Here is a 21,597-nt window from a genome sequence, read left to right as displayed (position 1 = left end):
AGAAGAACTTTGGATCCCAAACATTCCCAGGGACCTCTGTTCAAATCACATTATTCATAAATGTAAGTTCCTGTTAATTTTTAAACAAATATAATTAAAATAGTTTTAATTTACAATGGCACTTTGAAAATTCAGGATCAAATTAACTTGAGCTAAAGTGCATGCCATTTCCTGATGACACTGGAAGTGTGCCTAGTCCTCATAATGGTGAATATTTTCACCATGTTTAAAGCTTTATAATAACTGTCAGGTGAATCAGTTGTTTAGCCATCACTCAGCAGACACTGGCAGTGGCCTTTGAATGTACAAAAAGGCAAGCACTAGTTCATCCATAATGCCAATGAATGAGTTAAATGTTCCACTCTTTGTCTTTGCAAAAGGAAAGCCTCAAAGAATTCAGTACAAATTATAGCTAAAGATTCCCATGGCTCACTCTCTCCTAGTGCTTAGCAACAAAAACATGGTGCCCCACATAGTTGCAGGGCCATCATGCCAATATACATAAAAGAGTTAGGAGTGGGAGGGTTAAGGGAAAGTTGTCAGTCATATTTTGGAGAAAAATGATAGTAGTGGCTTACCAGAAAGTGTTATGGCTGACAGTCTCCATCATTATCTTATTTCTTTGTATCATAGTCTGTAATTAGAGGCAGCTTATGTGCTGAGAAATATCTTTTCCACTAGTTACAGAAAATAGGGAAAAACTTATTCAAAGCCCAGTCAGGTTTCCAAATCTTTTAAATCCCATGCAAATTTCTCCAAATATTTTATATTAAGAAAGATGGATAAGATTCTAACTGAATCTGTCTTCTACATTAAAATGCATTTCTGTTTCCATGCTTATTATTATTTATCAGTGTCAAAAAAGCATATAGATGCCACTTGAAAAGAAACATTGTGCTCATTTTGTGAAATCCTGAAACAGCTGAGATACAACAATAAATTTATTTTATGTAGTACCCTATTGAAAATTACACAATTGACATAGAATTGTAGACATCTATTTTATGCTCTAGCTAGCTACAAGGTTACATCTTAGTTGTGGTTTTTCCTCAGCTATTTTAAAGCATCACTTTTGCTAGCACACCATTCTTATTTATATGGGTATAATGTCATAATTGAAGCAACAGAAAAAGCCAGCCCAAGACACCTCAAAATCCCCTCTACTAAAAGAGATGAGATTTATAGTTCCAGGGTGAGCTCACATAAACACAATTACCATATGAACTGTCTGAGATGTAGATAGCATTTCCTAGGGCAATTATCAAGGGCCTCCTTACCTTTTCTTATCATGTCCCCTACTGCATCATGTCTCACGAATAATGAGACCACAGCAATCCCTGCAGAGCCATTGAGACAAGAAAATAATAGAAGCAGAAAGGATTGGTTAATACTTTCTGTAAGTTAAAAGTTTTGCAATTTGGCACAGACTTTACAGGCAATGATATAATGAATTTTGTACTTACATGATACATGATCTAAAAGGAAGTCCAAAAGTTAAGAGCATACATCTTTTGTGGGTCGGTTTTAAATTCCCAGGATTCCCAAGGAATGAAGATTGAACAGCCTGACTACTGAAATATGAAACTTAGCATTATTATCATGCATATCCATCACTTTTTTTGTTAACCTATCTGCAGTGACAGTATTTGGAGGGAGAGCCATGGTGAGCATCTGGCATGTACTAGAGTAGCTGAGACATCTTCAAAAGGACCATATTTTAAGGAGTTCATTCCAACAAGTATGAGCTAGAATAAACTCTCTTAAAATATAATTCAATTATTAAGTGACTAATTTAACAAAACATGTGGAATCTGTGTATATCCTTAAGAAGCACTGATTTTATTATACCAAGGTTTAAACATCATTCTGAGCCATGAGGACTCAATACATCAGATCAACCATTTAACAGATGGAAGTTGACATATGCAAATTTTTTTTCAGCTGAAGAGTTTTTCCAGTGCGTTTAGGTTTGAGCCCACAAGTTGCTCTTCATCTTTCAAGTGTCAGTCAATGCTCACAGAACTCACTAGGAAGAGAGAGCACACATGACATGAAGGACCTCACTGCCTCTCAGTAACTCACCAGCCCATTGACACTGTTCATTTACACAATACCCTTTAAACGCCTTCATAGGTCATTTATTTAATGGGGTCAGTAGAGCAACAGGGTAGAAATCACTTCATATTGTAAAGGATCATCTTACATATGAGTTAAACCCCAATTAAATAAATTGCACCCAGTTCACATGGTCTTCACAACAAGCCACCATAGTCTTCATTTTTAAATGGAACAACTGCATAGGAAAATGAGCTTGTGTGGGGAAACTCTGACACAGAATGAACAGCCTTAGCCCTTCACCCTGCTATTCTATTAGACAGATGTCATGTTGCAAATCTCCACTCATCCTATGGCTCCCCTCTTGGAGTCAGCTCATTTGGAGCAAAATAAGAGATCACAATTTGCCACAGGACCTATTCCTTGAAATTTTTCACTCTCATTCTCCACAAAGATATCATGAAAGGTCCAAACAACCATACCAGCGATTCATATGTCAAAACTCTTCTCATAGTCTTTTGAAAGAAATCTCCTGAGACAACTATTCAGGGACTACATAACCAATGTTATTAGTGAAGTATTATACAGTGCCTGTTTGAGATGACACAATGTGTTATCTCTCATGAATAACAGTAATTCTTCTTTAGCTTGCTGACTGGGGACCCATAAAAAGTCCATATGGGGGGTTTAAGTTAAAACTAAAATTTTGTAACATTTTCTGACTGATCAGACAAAATATTTAATTTGGGGTTGGAAAAGAGAAGCCAGAACAAAATCATTTGGCTAAGTTCTGTCAAAGTCCAAATTCTCATTGCACCCAAGCCTCTTTAAATAAAAATGAGGGATTGGACTCATCTTTACCACTAAGGAAGTCATTGCTGCTCTGCTTACTCAGTGAAACAGCAATGATACCACAGACTCAGAAGACACACTACCTGTGCATTTCATATGAAAGGATATAGCACATGAAAACATCTGCTGTTTCTGAATTCTTCAAGTTGTTTAAAAAGACCTGGAACTGCTAATATTTAAAATTATAAACATATGAACATAACACTACCCATTCTTAAGTCAAGAAATGTCAAACTGAAGTTTTTAAATCTACATTCTCCAAATACAACATTTTATGAGTTATATCAGTATTATTAGGCAAAGCCAGCTGCTTGTCAATGACTGCTGATCTGACTGAGAAAGAATGCCACTGCATCTGTTTAGGACAATAAATTAGAATCTAAAATAAAAATAAATCTTACAGAATACATCAGCAAGTGTTCATAAATGGTCAGTTGGACAAGAGCATACAGAAATCAGTGTCCATTTGACCGTGAGGAGGAATGAATGAAATCACTTACATTGTAAGGAAAAGCACCAACAAGAGCAAGAACCAAGGACAAGGGTGCTAATAACCAGGGCTAAGGGAAAGAACAGTGATGTCAAGTATGTCTGAGCAAGGTAGACTGCTGCTGCTTAGGACTAGCTGGTGTATAGGGGAGCAGATGTCACTTGTAGGAGACCTAAAGAAAGGAGGGAGTTAAAGAAGTATGTGTGGAGAGAAAGAGAGAGAGAGAGAACTACAGGTGCTACACCTCCTCTGGGAATGCTACTGGGTGGTGGAAAGAGTTGTCTGTTAATCCTAAAATAGTACATCTCTTATTTGCTGCAGTGAGGCAAATATAACACGGGTTTTAATGTAGCATTTTTATTTTATCCATGCCTGAAGGCAGAATGGGAGCTAACTGCATGGAGGCACTGAACAAAACACTTTAAAAATGTCCTTTGTCTCAGGAAACATAAAACCTGTTGAAGCTTGCTGTTCTCAGATAATATTCTGAGGAATGACAAATAGCACAGTGATCAAAATGTTGGTTTTAAAAAGACTGTATGTCCTTTCTGAATACAACCAAACCTGTTACAAAATTTCAGTCCACCACAATTATAACCACTTTTTCAAAGAATCGTCACAGAACTACAACTCTTTCAGCAGATATACAACTCATTCAAGTACATGCAAACAGAGAAGCATAGTCAAACAGAAGAAATCACTTAATAAAACTCCCTGCATTAACACTGGGACAAGAATTTCTTAAAATTTGGAAATTGTAACCCAATCTCCAAAATTTTCTTAGCTAAATTAGGTATCAAAGTCTCTAGATTCTTTGTAAATTATGTGGTAGCAATGGAAGGAAAATTCTAGCCCTACCTAAGTTAGAACTCATCTTCAAAATCCTGGTGAAATCAAGCTTTTGTTCCTAAGCTTCCTTCATGGCTGCTTCTTGTGATCAGCCCTGAAAGTTTTGAGAGCTCTGGTTATCTTTCCTGGGTTTAATCCAATCCTGATGGAGGCTGAGAGGAGTCTTTGTCCTGTTCCTCCCCCACATCCTATCCTAAGGGACTCTTCTAACCCGGACTCAAGCTAAGCTACACCAATGCTAGCCATTGACAGAAGTTCTTTTATACATGAATTTAAATTACCTACTCTGTGCAGTGAATCATGATGAGCACCTCGCAAATATGTTAAGAAATCAGAGCCAGAGCAATTCTCAAGCTAAATGTGTTAACTATATTTGTCTAAGATGGATTTTATCTCTATAGAATAGGAGGCAGTTGTCTCTCACACATACCAGTTTGTTTTCTCTCTGCTTTGAGTAGTTAGGCATAACCCTTCATCAGTAATCTATGTGACCATAAAATATTGACTAAAAATAACAACAGATGTTCAGGATCTCTTTAATTCTGGCAGTGGAGCTATATCAGCATGGTACATGTTCCCCCTTGTCTTCTTCACACATTCACAGAGGAGACCTGAAGTGGTTTCTTACAAAGTACTACTTAAAAACAAATTTCCACAGATATCAGCAAAGGGAATGTAATTAAGCTTCATTGGTTATACACAGCAATGCATTTTAGAATTTTGCACTGAAATGCCTAAAAGATAAAATATTGGTAAAAGGCATGTATTTTTTCCTGTTTATAGGAATTTTTTTTGCCTGGAGTTTTATCTTGAAAAATAATTCCGCATTCAATGTATGATGTGATGGTTCTACATATAATCTTATTATCTTCCCATCACAGAAAGTAAGAATGTAAATATGAAAGATCTATGGGGCTTTTCTTTGGAAATTGTGCATTTTTTTGCTTGAGCTCCTGAATTGTCTTGAACCGAACCCAGCTTGTTGTGAGTATTAGACTAGAAATCCAGCTTGGCAAAACCTTCTTGTATAGTAATATGAAGTTATAATCCTAGAAACTCAGTTCATCTAATCAGTAGTCTGCTTTTGAAGGGGTGGTTGCATGCCTTTCAAGGATAAGCATTTAGAAGCTTATTAATTATTCAGTCTATAGCAACAGATTCTATAGAGAGTTTGTACTTCATGTAGCTGCTCCCTCTGGCAAGATCCTCCCTGATATTTGGTAAACCAAGCACACATTTCAATCTTCCTTGCTTACTTGAAGGCAACTGATAACACTCTTTCTTAGGTGGATAATGAATGTAACTGTATATGCTTCTATTCTTGCTTGTGCATGATAAAAGATTTCATGTGTCCCTAAAGATTGATCTTGACTAGATGAATTTACAGTGTTGTGCTTTCTAAATTCTCTGGCCAGGACTTGCATCTGTTCCAGTCACCTGCAATGCCTGGTATCCATAGGATCAGCTTCTACAGTGTCACCCTGTTGTAAATTGTGGAATAATGGAAATAATTTCAAATTACTTCCTTAGCCAATACTACAAACCTGACCTACTGTTTTCAATAGCTCTAGCAAGTGATTATTCCTCCTGTAAAGAAGTAATTTTATTCTTGTTTTGTCTTACCTTTCCCCATAACATTCTTATTAAATTCATATAAGCATCCCTCTGTAACAGGCTGATTAAAAGAGAACTGCATTTCATCCTGAGTTCATGCGCAAATATTTCCTCAGTTAACACATCTCTCCATTCCCAGTAGGATTAGATCATTGTATGTCTAATATTTCATAAGAATTTGCTGCTGGTTTGATAAATTGAAAAGATGGCATCTTCTTTACCACAAAGTCCTTTGCCCCACTAAAAAAAAAGCCATACTGTAATAAATAATAAATATACAGTACAGCTTCCTAAGACAGATTCCAAGAATTTTATGTGCTGTAATTTAATCCTTAGAAAACGAGAGGATATTAAATGAACTAAACTGTCTTAGCCAGAAATCTCTGATTTGGGCTGCTCTTTGATGTTTATATCTGAAAGTCTTTGATGTCTTAAAATTGTTTCAGAAATTAGAAAAAAATCTTGACTTTGTAAATCATTTTGTGATTACATAAATGACAATATGATGATTAATGGCACAGAATTTACAAAAATGAATCATTTCTCTGAATATTAAGTTAATCAAAAAGCCAAGACTGTCTAGTATTAGCTCCTAGTGCTTTAAAGATCCTTTGGCATTCCAGATGCACAATGAAACAAAAATAGTGTAGCCTTATTATGAGCACCTTTCCACATCTGCAATCCTGTTATACAATAAACTCTTGTTCTTTTGTAGTGAGATTGCACTGGTTCTTTTTTTCTTTCTTTTTTATTATTAATTTGAAACATGTGGGGAGAGGGTAATCCAGTAAGCCATAGGCATTTCATATCAGGGCTTTCATGCAATCACATGTAACGTCAACCATCTGGGGGGAAGGATAGATGGAACTCACTTTATATCGATAGACTGTGAATGATAGCAAGGGGCAGAAAGAGTAGAGCTCTAATGAATGTTATATATTTACTTCTACAAACATAGGCTCATTGGTGGAATAAACTGGTTTTGCTATTAAATAAAACAGCAAGCACTAGGCAATGTTTGTTGCATTTGCAGCATTTTAAATGTATAACTTGGTAAGTGGATGCAAATGGGTACATATGGAAAATAAAAGAGAACAAGTTGCATGCATATACATGCATAAAAAGAGAGGTTTCTGCCAGCAATGTGTTTTTCTGATTGGTAAATAAATACCATTTTTAAATTCACCAAACCTAGTGATTAGGTAGACAATTAAAAGATAATAATTTAGAAACCAGATGTCTGCTTTCATTTTGAGCAAAGAGAAAGCATTTTCTCTGAAAACACATTCATTTATTGTTTATTTTCAAAGTGAACTTTAAAATTAAATTACAGTGTTTGGAAGAAAAAAAAATTAAATAGACATCTGAAAGAAATAGAATCTATTTCTAATTTTACCTTTTTGATGTCAGAAGATATCCTAGAGGAAAGCCTTAGGGATATAAATGCTTCTCAGACTTACAGTAAAGGCATGCAATTTTTTAAGATGCATTATCCTGTATCAAAGTTTTTTGAAAATCTGATAAAAATTTAAGAGCTCGTGCATCTAAAAGATTAAAACTAACAACAAATGCAAACAGTTAAAATTATTTACAGTCCTGTGAAATCCAAACTGCACACATGTGAAGTACTCTGTATGTTGTAAAAACTGCAGTTCAGTCTGGGATTCCATACAATAGAACTTGAGAGAAAAATATATGACACGCAATATCTTTGCCTGTACAGTACAAATTAGTTTCTACTCTGTGTTTTTGGTAACATATTTTCTAATCATTAAGACAATTCTTTGCTGATTTCTTTTAATGTAGCATTCCAGGTGTTCTTTCTCTGTTCTCTACAAATGACAGAATAGGAACAAATTCCAAGGTAAGAAACTGAACACTGAAATTATACTCTATTTGTATGAGTAGTTTTGTAAATAAGATATTAAAATACTAATCTTCCAGATTAGTTTTTTAGATAGTAATAGTTTAATTGACTGTTCGTTGTTGTTGCTGCTTGATTGTGTGTAACAACACACTGTATTCTACACAGCCCCCAGGCCTTCAATATTTCATTTCAAAGAAGAACCAAAGCCATAAACCAGTAAATCACTCTATGACTTTAGTTCTCATCATACTTGAAGTGAGTGGTACTGCTTCTGTATGGATATCTATGAACACAAAAAAGAGATTTGCTTTTTTGGTATTAAAAAGCTCAGACCTATTGTATCAAAATATTCTGCTGTATTTTGTATATATTTCCTCAGATGCCATGAACAAAAATAAATTCAAGAGCTTTTTTTTTAACCTGAATAAACTCTTCTGTGGAAACCTTTCATAAACTAAGGATAAGGGGACATGCCTTATACTCCTGTGGGGAAGAAGTGTGCTCTTTTAAAGGAAAAAGACAGTGGGGTTCAGAACTCCACGTTCCAAGGATCAGACTCATAGAAATGCTGTTTGTAGGGGATATTTGGAGGTCTCTCCCACAAAAAGTTGACTTTTGCTAGGTAGCAGTACTTCAGGTCTGACATGTCTTAGTGCTACCCTGCCTAGGAAGCTTACAATTGAAGATTCCCCATCCTCTTTGGGCAGTCTGTACTGCCTCTATTGTTCAGTGCTGTACTACCTGTTTGCCAAAATTAGGATGTTTTTGTCATCTTTGTATCTCCTAGTAGCTGCAAGTTACTAGGCTGCTCCCATGCCCCGCCTAATATGGTTCAATACACAGCCTACCTTCTTTGCAGTTTGCAGTAGTGGTTTACATTCCACCTGTAGTGCATCACAACCTTGTTATTTCCCAAGCTGTCTGGGTACATGAGATTGTTCTGACCCAGATTCAGGATCCTCATGATATTTATGTTGGTCCAGTTCTCAAGAATCCTTTGAATTAAAGTTTACAACTCTTCATGCCAACTATCCTTTCATATTAGTAATATCTGCAGATTTACCTGAGCACATATTCTGCATCACTACCTAAGCTGTTGCTGGAAATGCTGAGCAATGTGAGACCCACTACCACTACTTTGCTTATTACCAACTGGAACCCAAAGCATTAATTCTACTACACTTCTACTGTGGTGGTAGAACCAATCTGCAATGCATTTAACAAACTTCTTTCAGTCCATACTTCCTCAGTATCCTTTTGGGGACAGTGCCAAAAGCCATCCTGACCACTGGGTGTCCATTGTTTTCCTCCTGCCTGCTCAACATGCCATCTCATCACAGCAGGCAATCAAGCTGCTCAAGTATGAGCTAGTTATTCCTGATTGTTTTCATGTGTTTAAAGATAGATTCCAAAGGGGCATGCTTCACAGCCTTTACAGGGATGGATAAGGCCTAAAATTCCCCAAGTCTTCCTTTCATTTTTCCTGAAAATAGATGTAGTGTTAGCATTTTTGGTTGCAAGGGATTTCCCTGATAACCACAGTGTTTTTTCAGAGACTGTAACATTGCAGTCTCTGCAGCCAGCTCTTTCAGCAGCCTTGGATGAATGCCATCAATCTCCACTATCTTTACATTTCTGTCAGTAATACTTACCCTGTTTCTACTGCATTATTTCGTTTCCATCTCATCACCAAATTACATTGGTCAACACAGAGGTGAAAAATCAGGCAATACCTGTGAAAATCAAGAAAAAAACCACAAAGTCTACTTCACCTTCTTCTGTACCATTCCTCAGTAGCTTTTTTACCTCAAAAAACTTGCATTTTTCCTTAACTTTACTTTGCAACTAATTTCAGAGTCCTGTTCCGTTGCCTTTTATGTCCCTGCTTACTTTTAGCTCAGATTAGATATTGGTCTGCACATTGTCCCTAAATTACAAAGAAATTAATTACTATAAATGTGCTTTTTCATTTGTTTTCTTTCCACTTCTTGCATGGTGTCATTGCATTTCAATTAATCAGAAAGATTCCCATTTAGCCAAAAGAAAAACTAGTAAGAAGTCTTAGACGAGTCAAGTGGCTGCATTAGCCTGCACTGGTTCCTGATGTTCCAATCATCACTTTCTGGCTTGTGAAGCTGAAATGAGAAAGGATAGGCTGATGGACAAAATTTTCTTCTATGTTTTCTGGTAATTTTCTGTAAGCAGTCTGCTCAGGAAACATGGAAAGGAAAATGGGAAACAGTGGAAGATAAAGTCTGAAAAGTCCAGGTTCCAGAATGGACCCACTCAATTATTTGGCCGTTTTCTCAGTCAGTGTTTGAGAGTTTCTCTCAGCTGGGAAAAAGAAAAAAAAAAAAAAGTTTATTTTTAAACCTTTGACTTCTTGCCCCTTTTAAGCTCTTATTTTATTCCAAAAATTTTCAGTCAACCTCAAGACCAGCTATGTAGCAATAAATTCTATCATTGACTGAAAACAGCACCTGGGATTGTAGCTGCATAATGGTATTGCAAATTTCTTCTTTTTCACCCCTCTGAGAATTATTTTGTGGGAGTTCCAACATGCCAGAAAATTTTGCTGAATCCATTGTCACTACAAAGAGCACCACATTAAGTATGTCTGTAAGAGACTTTATGCTGCTACCTAGGTCTGCAGCTGGTTTCATCCAATTATTTATTTTAGTTTAATTTTTTGTAAGATAATGATTTTGAATATTAAAAACCTATTAACTAGAATGTCCTGCTCTCCCAGCTTCTTTAAAACATTGTTTCTATATTTGTCTTTGAATAATAAATCTAATAATATTAGCTCTTTCAAAAATACACAATGCAGTTAAAACACATGGTTTAAAATATTCTGAAGAAATTAACTGCATTACTAAATAGCAAATCAAAAAAATAAAAAGAACAAATTATGTGATTGCTTCAGAATGCATTAAGAAACTCCCTTTCAACACAGGCTTAGAGGAATGAGTCAAGAAATCCTGGAAAAAAATCTCTCATAGCAATAAAGACTAAACCAAAACCACCATGGCTAATCTTCAACATCCTAGGACATTCCTGACTGACTACTGTGTACTAAGGTATATCAAGTTTTTTTCATTCACAATGCTGCTTTTCTACCTGAGCAAAATTAAATGTGATTATATGTCTTTTTTTTACTTCTGAAAAATAGGAAAAAAAATAGATTTCCTCCATTATTCAATATTTCAGGAAATAAAGATAAAATTAATTGTTCCATTCCTAATTTATTTTCTCTGGATCTGGTCTCACAAATGAGATAATCCCAGAGAGATTTAGCTTTGATAGCAAAAGCGAATGATTTGATTTTCCCTGATTTTGTGAGCCATGATTACCTACCAATTAAAGAATTAAGTTAGTAGACCAGAGACAGTGGATTTGTTTCTTAGCTGTGCAACTAATGTATTCTGGTAACCCAATGCAAATAATAGACACTACTTCTCTTCAGTTTATCCTTTAACAAGGTGATATATTTACACATTTTGCTGGTGTGGTATTTACATGCCTCTACTTGCAATTAAACCCTTTCTACCAGTGTTTGAATAGAAGCAAAGATGAAAAAAAAGAATAATAGAATAATATTACTTTCTACAACTTACTCTAGTGTTAGCAAAACAGGGCATAGCTAGGACCCTGTATTTATGTGGGTAGTAGTAAATATCCGCAGGTCCTTCTTTTTGTGTTTATATAATTGTCCTTGTGGTCTGGGGATGTTTTAAATGCAAGGATGGAGTTGTCCATGACTCACAATGTCCTTTGTGTAAATGAATTGATGCTGTTTTTCCCCATTGTTAGCCTGTGGGAAATCCCTAATGGGGAGTGAGATTTCATTATTCAGTAATTCTCTGAAGTTGGGCAAATCTGAGGCAAATATGACCTGAGACAGGACATGAAGAAACTGTTTTTTATCAGTGAGTTTACAGAATGGCTGGACTATGAGTTCTCATTCTTACTCTCTACATTTTAACATACACTTGGGCACATTTTTTATTTACTATTTGAGTTCCAAATGTGCTACTTATACATAGTTTTATTTGCTATTGTGCCCTTAGATCACAGTGTCCATGAGTAATGCTACAGTAGTTACTATGGCTCTTAGGTTCAGCCTTCCTGTGTTATATTTTCACTGAACAGAAGTCAGAATTTGAAAATTAAATATATTTTCAATGACAAGGTCTTTGGGCTTCATATGTGTATGGTAGCTAAATCTGGAACTAACTCTATCCTCCTACTAAATCTCCAGCCTACTAGTTCAGTAGGAAAGGGTCCACCTTCCCTCAACACCACTGTCATCAAGGTATTGTAGACTCATAACTCCTCCTTTCCCTTCTCCAGCTAGGCTATGACTCTGTTTAGCTCTTCCTTTTTTTAAAGGACACCTTATTTTTGTCATGAAATGCATGAAAATTAATCTTTGTCTCATCTTCTGGTAATCTTAAAGTGTCCAGCAATGTCTGAGCTTTCCCTCTTACTGAAGAAATATGAATATTCAGTCCTTTCCTAAAAGATCTTCTAATCTAATATGTGATGCAAAGAAACATGTTTGTCATAAATCAGAAGGCATAACAGAGGAAAGTCTCCCCTTCCTCTTCATGCTGGGAGGGGAATGGGAGAAACACTTCACCTCCACCAAAGTCGTGTCTGGTCTTCCTTGATCCTCAGGGTTAGGGTTGCATTTTCCCAGGTACTAATATACTCAACTGCTCCTTATTTAGTCCCAAAAACCTTTTACTCATTCATGATGATTATTGCTTTATGACTGCTGATAAGCATCAATCTCTGTACTAGACCAGTATTTCACTTTTGTCAGAATTTAAAATAGAAAATAGGAGGAAAGGATAAAACGTGATGCAATGACCCACATATAAGGAGAAGGATAGATAGCTTTAGTGTAACTATTAAAAAAGCCCAGTAACTTGACTCATTTAGTATTTCTAATAGCATCAAAATATTATTATGGTTTTTTACTTTTACCCAAAACAAATAAAATTGCACTGCAGATATTAGCATCTATGTGTCAATGTGCACAACTTCATGCAAATTTCTTTTTTCAATAAATAGCCTGACCAGGTTCCTGAAAATAAAATATTATTGTTATTCTAATGAGAATAAACAAAGGCAGCTCAAATAATATTTAAAAACCTACACATTAATTCTCCAAAGTGTAGTGAATCATGCAATTGGAAAAGACAACCTTGCACAAGATTCTGATGTAGTCAAATGCTTAATTTGCCCAAGCTTTTTCTATCAAAATGATAGATTATCTCATCTCAATTGGTAGTGAGCAACATCTCTCACCACCTTTGAAATGTTCTCTATAGAAAATGCAGCTTCATGAACATTCAAAACATTTAATGTCATACTTATGAAAAAATATTAAAAGGAAAAATTAGACATACTAGTGTTTTCTATGGCATAGATTATTAAAGATGTAGTAGACTGGCAAAGTTTTTACTGTGAGTTGAGCATGAAAGGTATTATAAAAACATTTAGGCTAGTTTCTTTCCCTACACACATGCATATGAATCAAACAAATGGGTTGAAAAACATATGATTTAAGAAAATGGCTTTGGGCTTCTTTACCTTCTAATTTTAAACCTATAAAGAGGAAATATATAACTAATGCCCATTTAATTAACTTTAATATTGCTGTTAATAATTTAATTACTAATAATGTAAGGAATTTTCTAACTCAATTGCACTAACATTGATGATCCCTTTTATTCTGTAATCCAGTCAAAATTATCATGTGTAAATAAAGCAATTGGGAAATGAACTGATTTCCTCATCCTTCAAAATACTGAAAATTGCATGTTTTTCATAGGAGCACACTTTCAAATACCTCATTTAAGACCTACCCTGCCAGAGCAGCCTACAAGTTATATGGCTTCAAATATTCTAGATTGCTTATACCTTTCTATTAAAGTTGCCAAATTTCTTAATGCTCATGCTTGAGAATGGTAAATTAGTGCAGCTCTGAGTGTTGTGCCAGACCAAGGCCTGGGGCTGGACAAGCCCAACAGCAAGTGGAAATGGGCTCTATGATTAGATAGAATGACAAAGAGGGCAAATAGAGCAGTGAGAAGGGGGAGCTTGGGGAAAAGACTGATGAACCTCAAGAGGTGAGAGGACTGAAGCCCAGGAAGGTAAGACTAAACCATGTTCCATATGGAAAGTAAGGTACCCAGCCTCTTTTTCTCAGTCTTCAATAGTAAGACCAGTTGTTCTCCAGGTACCCAGGCCTCAGCTGGAGGACAGGGATAGGGAACATAATGAAGACCCCATAATCCAAGGGGAAATGGTCAGCAACCTGCTACATCACTTAGACACACACAGGTCTGTGGGGCTGGCTGGGATCCACCCAAGGGTACCAAGAGAGCAGGCAGAAGGGCTCACTGTGCCACTTTTCATCATTCACCAGCAGCCCTGGTTACCAGGGAGGTCCCAAGTGACTGGAGGTCATCAAATGTGACAAACATCTACAAGAAGGGTCATGAGGAGGACAGAGGAAAATACACCTGACCTTGTTCAGGGAAAGGCCATGGAGCAGATCATCCTGAGTGCCATCACATGACGTGGGACAACAAGGGGGATCAGGCCCATCCAGGAGGAGTTTATGAATGATGCTGCCAGCACGTACCTGTGAAATCTTCTGGCAACGTGTGTTACCATCCCCCAAATCCTGATGGCAGAGGGAGGAGAAGATTTGGCTGCATAGTTTTGAAGGCAGTAAGCAGCACAATGGATCTAAAGATTTCAGCCCTGCCACAGACACACATGGGAATAATATGATGGAACATAAGATGGAAATTTTTGTTTTGCAGTTCACTTTAAAAAAATCTGACAAATAGCAATAACACTGGTATATATTTTAAAATTATATTTGCTAGATCAAACCTTTTAGGTTAGCAAGCAATCAAAGCTTACTCCATGTTGTTAATAAAAACATGTTCCAGAGATATATTAATAAATCACTTGATAAACATATATTACATATAATTAATGTAAAAATCATATACCATCCATGGAAGGACCAAATGCTTACAGCTGAATACTTTAATGTGATCTTTCTAAGGTTAAAAGTCTCCATAACACAAAAGGTCCCAGAAGTTGAATTCCAGATAAATCAAACTCTCTATTCCAATTTACCTTATTGTATTTCCTACAATTCTTCTATTTCTGTTTGACACTTGTTCTGTACCTTTGTAAAGAAAAACAGTAGTTAATACAAATCCACAAAGCATATTAATATGGCAGCTGCTAAAGCATGAGAAATGTTTTTAGAAGCAAGATTTTAAATCTTATATTTAATCATGACCTATTTACCTCAGAAAAAAAATTAAAAGGATGAATGACTAAGCAGAAATAAGCAGACACTATCCATAAGATTAGCTGCTTCCAATGTGTTGAATGGGAATTAAATGAAAATTCAGTTGGAAGATACTATGTGATACTGTAATTGTAGACTATTGTCATAAATACACAGACACAAGCTGTTAAGAACTGTTAAGAGGGACTGTGAAGAGAAGAAATTACATACCCTTAGGACAATACTATAGCTGGGATCTAGGAAGGCAATGGATGGCTAAGAAGCTTGGCAAAGAAGACCTGTTTCCTGTAGATGACTTTTAGTTGCAGAAGATACACCTATGAACTATAAAAAAACCTATAAATTACAGAAAAAATAGAAAAAATAGGAAAAGAATAAATCTTGGTCCTCCATCAAACATCCATTTATTCTGTTGATATATAAGCAAGATCTTCTCATAAAAATAGCTTTAAGACTGACAATTCCCTGCATTTTACAAATTGTGAGAAGTGGAAGAGAAAAAAACATTAATTTGTGTTCCTAGTACATAATTAAAAACCAATAAAAGTTAAAAATTTTAATAAAGATTTTGGAAAAATCTAGAGTTCTAGGTAAAGAATACATATTTTATTGCATTCCATTTCAACAAAAAATATTTATGTAACAAAATCAAGATTAAAGAAGCTATGTTTGAATAGCATTACACTTTTTCATGCATGCTGATAAAAAGCCAGGAAATTCAAAGTCAAGTTTGACATTCCAACCTTAATGCATGCCCTGTTCTCAATCCCTCCCACCCCTAAGGTTATGATTAAGGAAAAAAGTATCATTCATAAAACTTTGCAAGCATGATGAATCCCATCCCACCCTAACCACAGCTGTTCATTTCATTTGTCTATGATTTACCCAAGATTACAGTTTCAAACTTTTTCTTCATCGTTTGGTCCTGTATGGGGAAATACCAACAGTTGCTTCTTTAAACTCTTCAAATGGGTGTAATACTACTGTAAATAAAAATGAACTGCCCTTTACTGGCAGAACATACCTAGTTTTATTAGATTTTGCCCAAAATATTGATTTTTCCTAATGATTTCCTGTGTCAGGGAATAATGATGTTACTGAATGTCACATTTTTGTCTGAGAGAGCTAAGTTGTGAAACCTGATCTTTGTAAGTAGGTGCTTGTATTCAAATTGGAGTCCTGTTAATGGCAAGTTGTGACACAGGAATGCATTAATACAGTCAGATGCAAGTAGGATCAGTGCCTGAAATTACTGGTAGGATCAGACTGTAAAGCTTTGGCTCACTGAATTTATTCTGGTTTTCAGAATAGAAGTAGTCCCTCTGCTGAAGAAATAAGCTGGAATTCACCTGCTTTTTGAGCAGAAATTTCATACATATATCATCAGTCTAAGGAATAAAGTTAATTCTTAAACTGTCTATGCAGGTAATCTATTTAGAAAGAAAAATTGCAGAGGATTCTTACAGACTCAAATTCTAGTAGTGACTGCACCAAATACACCCAGCTGTGTTTGCCTGCATACTCTGGATATACATCTTACTGGATTTCTTTTAGTCTTTATTCCTACATTGCTAATTCTAGAGCTAAGGCTCATCCTAGAGAAATGAAGCTGGAATCTCCAAGCTTCTCATAGTCCATCAGGAGAGACAGACCTGAAGTGGACCATGATGTTCACTCTGGGTGCTCCTGTTTCTGCGGGAATCAGAATGTCTCCATGATAACTTGTTGCTTGGGTAAAATCCAGCAGTTAGGTAATATGAGTCCATTTCTAGTATCCATATTATTTTCCTTAACTGATGGAGTTGACCAATTCTTTCTGCAAATGAGATCTGGGGAAGTCAGGTTGAGGTAATTTTGTCCTCACCTCCATATCCTTCACGTGTCTCCAGAGTACCAAAGGCTTTCCCAGCAGTTTCAGCCAGCAAAGCACTGATTCCTCTGACCTGTATTAGCTTTGACCTTGACTTCATCAGCCTACTCCTTTCTGGTTTTGTTGTTAAGGTGCTCAAAAAAGTCCTGACCATTTAATTCATTTTATACATTTTGTTACACAATTTGTGGATAATTACCACATGAGGTGTGATTAAAAGGCAAGGCAGAAAAGGATATATATACTTTTCTGATAGGGCTAATTGATCAGAAAAGTTGTTGTGGTTTGAGTTTTAAACACAAACCCTACATGAGCATCAAGGATCATTTTATAGATATTTCTGAAGAATAATTTTGGAAATAGCTGCACAGTGCTTTGAAATTGTAGCCATCAGTTCTTAGCATCTCTAAGCACCTTGTGAGTGAATTTTTAATTGATAAACAAGTGAAATGAAAAGTTAGGATAAGGGAGGGCTGAAGAAGGTAGGAGTCATAAAACAAACTACATTCAGATTTAAAACAAATCTAGAAAGCACTTTGGATCACCTAATCTGGTCTGAGACAATTTTGGAGTAACAAAGCAGCCTCTTATGAGAGTTAATTCTGATTCTCTGATATTCTGGCTTTGTCTAGGCACTGAAAATCTGCATCTTGCAGCATTGGGTATTCATTATACATTGCCTTAGCTCCATGCTTTCCCCAAAATGACAAAAAATCACCAAATAAAAGAAAGTGCCACATATTAGTAGTACCACAGTTCATTGCGTTTATTCTATATAATCTAAAATATTTAATATCAGATAAAAATCAATATTTTAGCAAAAAATAAGGAAGAATAGAAAAGAATAAAAAGCAGAGGAAAAAAACCAGCTTTACAAGAGGATTCACTTTGGGAACAAGTCTTCATTTTCTTCTAGGACCTCCCAGTCCTGATTTAGTTCTGTCTTTATTGCTTGCTTTAAGAAACATTAATATTTTTATGGCTTCTGTTATATTACTTTGTGATGCATTATTAGCTAGGAAAGCTCTTCCAGTTCTGGTTGTCTTTGCAGCTTGTGTCCTGCAAAAATCTGCAACAAGAGAGGTGAGCAAGTGCTTCTCTCTGAAGATACATTGGTGAAGGGCATGTCTGTCCTTTACTAAATGCCAGTTTCCTACAGGACAGTAAATTAATGTGAATTTTGACATAGAGGTGATGAGTTAATATTTTTCCATTATTTCATCTCACTATCTGAAGTAGTTGTATTTCCATAACAATTTTGAGTTTTGTAGTGGCATGTCTTTCCTGGCATTTGTCCTTTATTTATACCTCTGTGTCTTTAAATAAAATACTTGTCACCTCAACTAAAAGGAGCCCAAATAAGTCATGGTCCTTTGTGGGTCTGTCATAAATATATATCTGATCTTTCTTCCACCGAGTGTTTATATAGCACTTAACATTTACATCTTTTCAACTTACTTTTGGATCCTCTCTAAGCAACACCTCTCTTAACAGATGTTTTACAGCTCTTCATTCCACAGGTGTTCTTTAGTTACAAATAAGCAAGTCTCTGAGCGGCACTCTCCTTGGCTGCTAAGAAACCTCTTAGCCCTAGCAAGGACCAAGGCAGTCCCGCTGGTTTTCGCTATTTACCCAGCCTTAGGCAGGCTGTCGAAGCACCGCGGTGCCGCCTATCACTGGCCGCAGCAGCGGCGGTGGTGGCGGCGCCACGGGATGGGGAGAGGCTGGCGGTCCCCTGGGAGAGGTGGTGGCGATGTCCCCTGGGAGAGGTGGTGGCGATGTGCCCTAGGAGAGGTGGTGGCGATGTCCCCCGGGAGAGGTGGTGGCGATGTCCCCCGGGAGAGGTGGTGGCGATGTGCCCCTCCGGCACCCGCGGCGCTGCCCGGCCGCGGGGCCCGGCCGCCCGTCTCCGGAGCTGTCCAGCGTAGCTGAGCTCCCGCGCACCTTCCGCAGCCCGCGCCGGGGCAGGGGGCACAGGCAGCGACTTCCCCCTGCGCCTTTCGCAGGAAAGGGATGCGCGGTTCGATCGCTGAGTTGTCAATGACGGCACATCCCGGTACGCGGGAAATGTTTGCGGTCCTGTAGGCAAACAGGAAGTATGTTCGAGGAGAGGGATCCTTCGGCCGCCCCCATCCGCCTCCTTTGATCTCACCGGTTTTGAAATCCCCTTAGAAATTAGAGACTAGTTAGCCTCTAAGCGAGAGTGACAACAATGCATGACAAAGGAGAAGATTAGGTTTTAAGAAGGCATCTCAGGAGTGATGGGCAGTCACTCCTGAAAGAGCTGTGTCTGCAAATCGTGTGCCAAACACAGAGGTTTTCGACCTCTGTGTATCTGACGTGCCAGGGATTGCCAGGGCCGGGCTGTTTATTTAGGGAGAGCCTATGGTGTGTGTGGGGGGGGGGTGATGTGAAGACACATCCCCTCTTCCAGTCTCCAAAAGCAAAGCAATACTCAGCGTCTGTCCTCAAGGAAACCTTGATCAAATAAAGGTATTCAGCGGTGTCGGGTGTGTGGGGGGGTGTATTTATGTGCATTTCACGGTATTTTGCGGTATGTATCCAGCGTTATCAGTGCGTGCGCTCCAGTTGATTCCTCTGTGCTCTGCCGGTGACCGGGATGGCTCTACCAAAGGTGTAACCGCTGCCCTGACCAGCTTATCCTCCTCTCACGGGCAGGAGGAAGGAGTTTCAAAACAAGTGCTATGAGATTGCCTGGACCGAAATGAGATCTACGAAAGCAGCCTTTTACTGGAAAGATATTTGAACTCTGATTGAAGGGGATTTAGAGGGAATGAAGGACGATTCCAACAGTTACTAGAGGGAATGCAATATCAGGTCCCCTACAATGCTTACTTAGGCTAATGGAGGTCCTGTCATTCAGTTCTCACTGCGCTGGGATACAGGGTAAACATTCCCCCGGTGACCCTCTGCATGCAGGTCCCCTCTTCAGGACATCATTAAAAGCATACATGCAGTTGCTTGACATCAGTTGTCAGGCTGGCTCCCAGGGTTCAGAGATCCCGACAAAAAGGAGGAAAGCAAGTCCAGCAGAGCCCCCCGGCGCTGCTCCTGGGGGCTTTAAAGAGGCTGAAAATCGTTTGGTTGCGGGTGTATAAGAAGAGACAAAAGTGCCCAGCAGGTAAGAGCAGAGAGTTTTGCCAAGAAGGAACTGTCCTTGATCGCTGTGACAGGATTGACTCGCTGGGGACTCCTCTCTCGGGAGCATCCACGAGTCCCCGAGAGGATTGCCTGTCTCCTCTCATCAGCATCACGGCAAGAGATTTTACAGCCGCTCTTTCTAGTCCTGCTAATCCTGTTATCCGTGGGGTTATAAATATTAACGTCGCTAGGGCTGGGGATGGGGGACCAAAAAAAGCCCTCTCTGAAGTAAGATGTCAGCCAGCCTTTTCCCAGCCCACCAGCGCCCGGGGCTGCTGGATGAGCTGCACGGCAGAGCCCCGCAAGTGCCCTGCCCCGAGGGGCTGCTGGGCGCCTCGGTGCTGGATTTCGTGGCCGACCTCTCGCTGGGCAACCCCCAGGGAGCCCCCGGAGCCGGGGCAGGCCTGGGGCTCTGCGAGGTCACCACCGGGCCTCCCTTCGGGAACAGAGTCCTGTCGCTTCAGGAAGGGATGGCCCGGGGTTTACCCCTGGCTGCTTTTGGAAACGGAGATCCCGAAGACGAAGAAGAAGAGGAAGAGGAAAGGATGCACAGCGCTTCCCCCCTGGACAGACCTAGGAGAAAACGGATCATCACCTACGCCCAGCGCCAGGCTGCCAACATACGGGAGAGGAAGAGGATGTTCAACCTCAACGAGGCGTTTGATCAGCTCAGGAAGAAGGTGCCCACCTTCGCCTACGAGAAGAGGCTCTCTCGCATAGAGACCTTGCGTCTGGCTATAGTGTACATCTCCTTCATGACTGAGCTCCTGGACGGATGTAGCAGACAGGAGGCGAGCTAGAGAGCGCTGGGGCCCGGCGGGATGTGGCTGGGGCCGGGCATCACCCACGGCAGCGCGCAGGTGGCCGCGGCACTTCCCTCCTGGGGAAACAGATCCACCCATGGCTCCTGCCTCGGCTTCTCACACTGCAGCCAGGACCGTGTAGGTGTGGGATGCAAAACCAGGAGTGTTTGAAGAAGTGTGGGCTGAGGTCAGGAGCAGTTGGGGAGAAGATGGATGGAGAGGCTCAGTGTGTTGCAGATTTGTTAATATTTATAATTTTTGTAAACGGAACGGGGTTGGGGAGGGGTGGGGAGGTGAATGAAGTTTCGAGGCACCTCGGTTTGTGTTATGTTGCCTGCCTGCTCTAATATCTTTCCAATTTGTTACTTTGGAGAAAGACTGGGCCGGGGCAGTGGAGCCCTTCCAACGTGCGGAACGGGTTTCCAGCGGGTTCGGTTCCTGCCCAGCTGCCTGCCAGGGAAATCTCGGCCTATGCATTTTAACCCAGCGCTTTCTGCCTTTTAAAAAATAAACAACAACTCCCTTTTCTTTGAAATCCAGTCTGCCAAGTCCACGCCGTGTGTCACGGGGCCAGGGAAGCCGAACATCTGGATACAAACGCTTGTTGTCACGATTTTCTTCCCGGGAACAGCTCTGTCCTTGCGTGCGGGCGGCCAGCTCCGTCGCTCGCACCGGGCGGGAGCTGGC

The 21,597-nt window shown here is 38.9% G+C and overlaps 1 protein-coding gene and 1 long non-coding RNA gene across 9 annotated transcripts in view; one reads left to right on the top strand and one right to left on the bottom strand.

The window, feature by feature from the left end:
• LOC146768168 (uncharacterized) overlaps positions 1 to 21,597 on the bottom strand; it is a 117,720-nt gene that overhangs the window by 80,996 nt on the left and 15,127 nt on the right. For 2 of the 8 annotated variants that reach the window (XR_014953239.1, XR_014953242.1), the window contains 2 exons: positions 14,895 to 14,946; positions 579 to 14,507 (listed from right to left, as the gene is read on the bottom strand). This is a non-coding gene — a long non-coding RNA (uncharacterized LOC146768168). Of the gene's footprint in view, positions 1 to 578; positions 14,947 to 15,285; positions 15,412 to 21,597 lie in introns of all 8 variants that reach the window. The other 6 variants (XR_014953243.1, XR_014953244.1, XR_014953238.1 and 3 more) reach the window with 4 other exon arrangements.
• Positions 14,679 to 21,577, top strand: FERD3L (Fer3 like bHLH transcription factor). Its single transcript, XM_085573133.1, has one exon. It carries the CDS (start codon positions 20,341 to 20,343, stop codon positions 20,905 to 20,907), a length of 567 nt encoding a protein of 188 aa, XP_085429259.1. The 5' UTR covers positions 14,679 to 20,340; the 3' UTR covers positions 20,908 to 21,577.

Source organism: Lonchura striata, chromosome 2, assembly GCF_050655825.1.
Source record: "Lonchura striata isolate lonStrDom1 chromosome 2, ASM5065582v1, whole genome shotgun sequence".
In the NCBI taxonomy this organism is placed as follows: Eukaryota; Metazoa; Chordata; class Aves; order Passeriformes; family Estrildidae; genus Lonchura; species Lonchura striata.
The sequence above is the reverse complement of the archived record's forward strand: the minus strand, read 5'-3'. Positions and strand labels throughout refer to the sequence as shown.

Coding starts and splice junctions, on each gene's coding strand:
- FERD3L (XM_085573133.1), top strand. CDS start 20,341: ATGTCAGCCAGCCTTTTCCCAGCCCACCAGCGCCCGGGGCTGCTGGAT.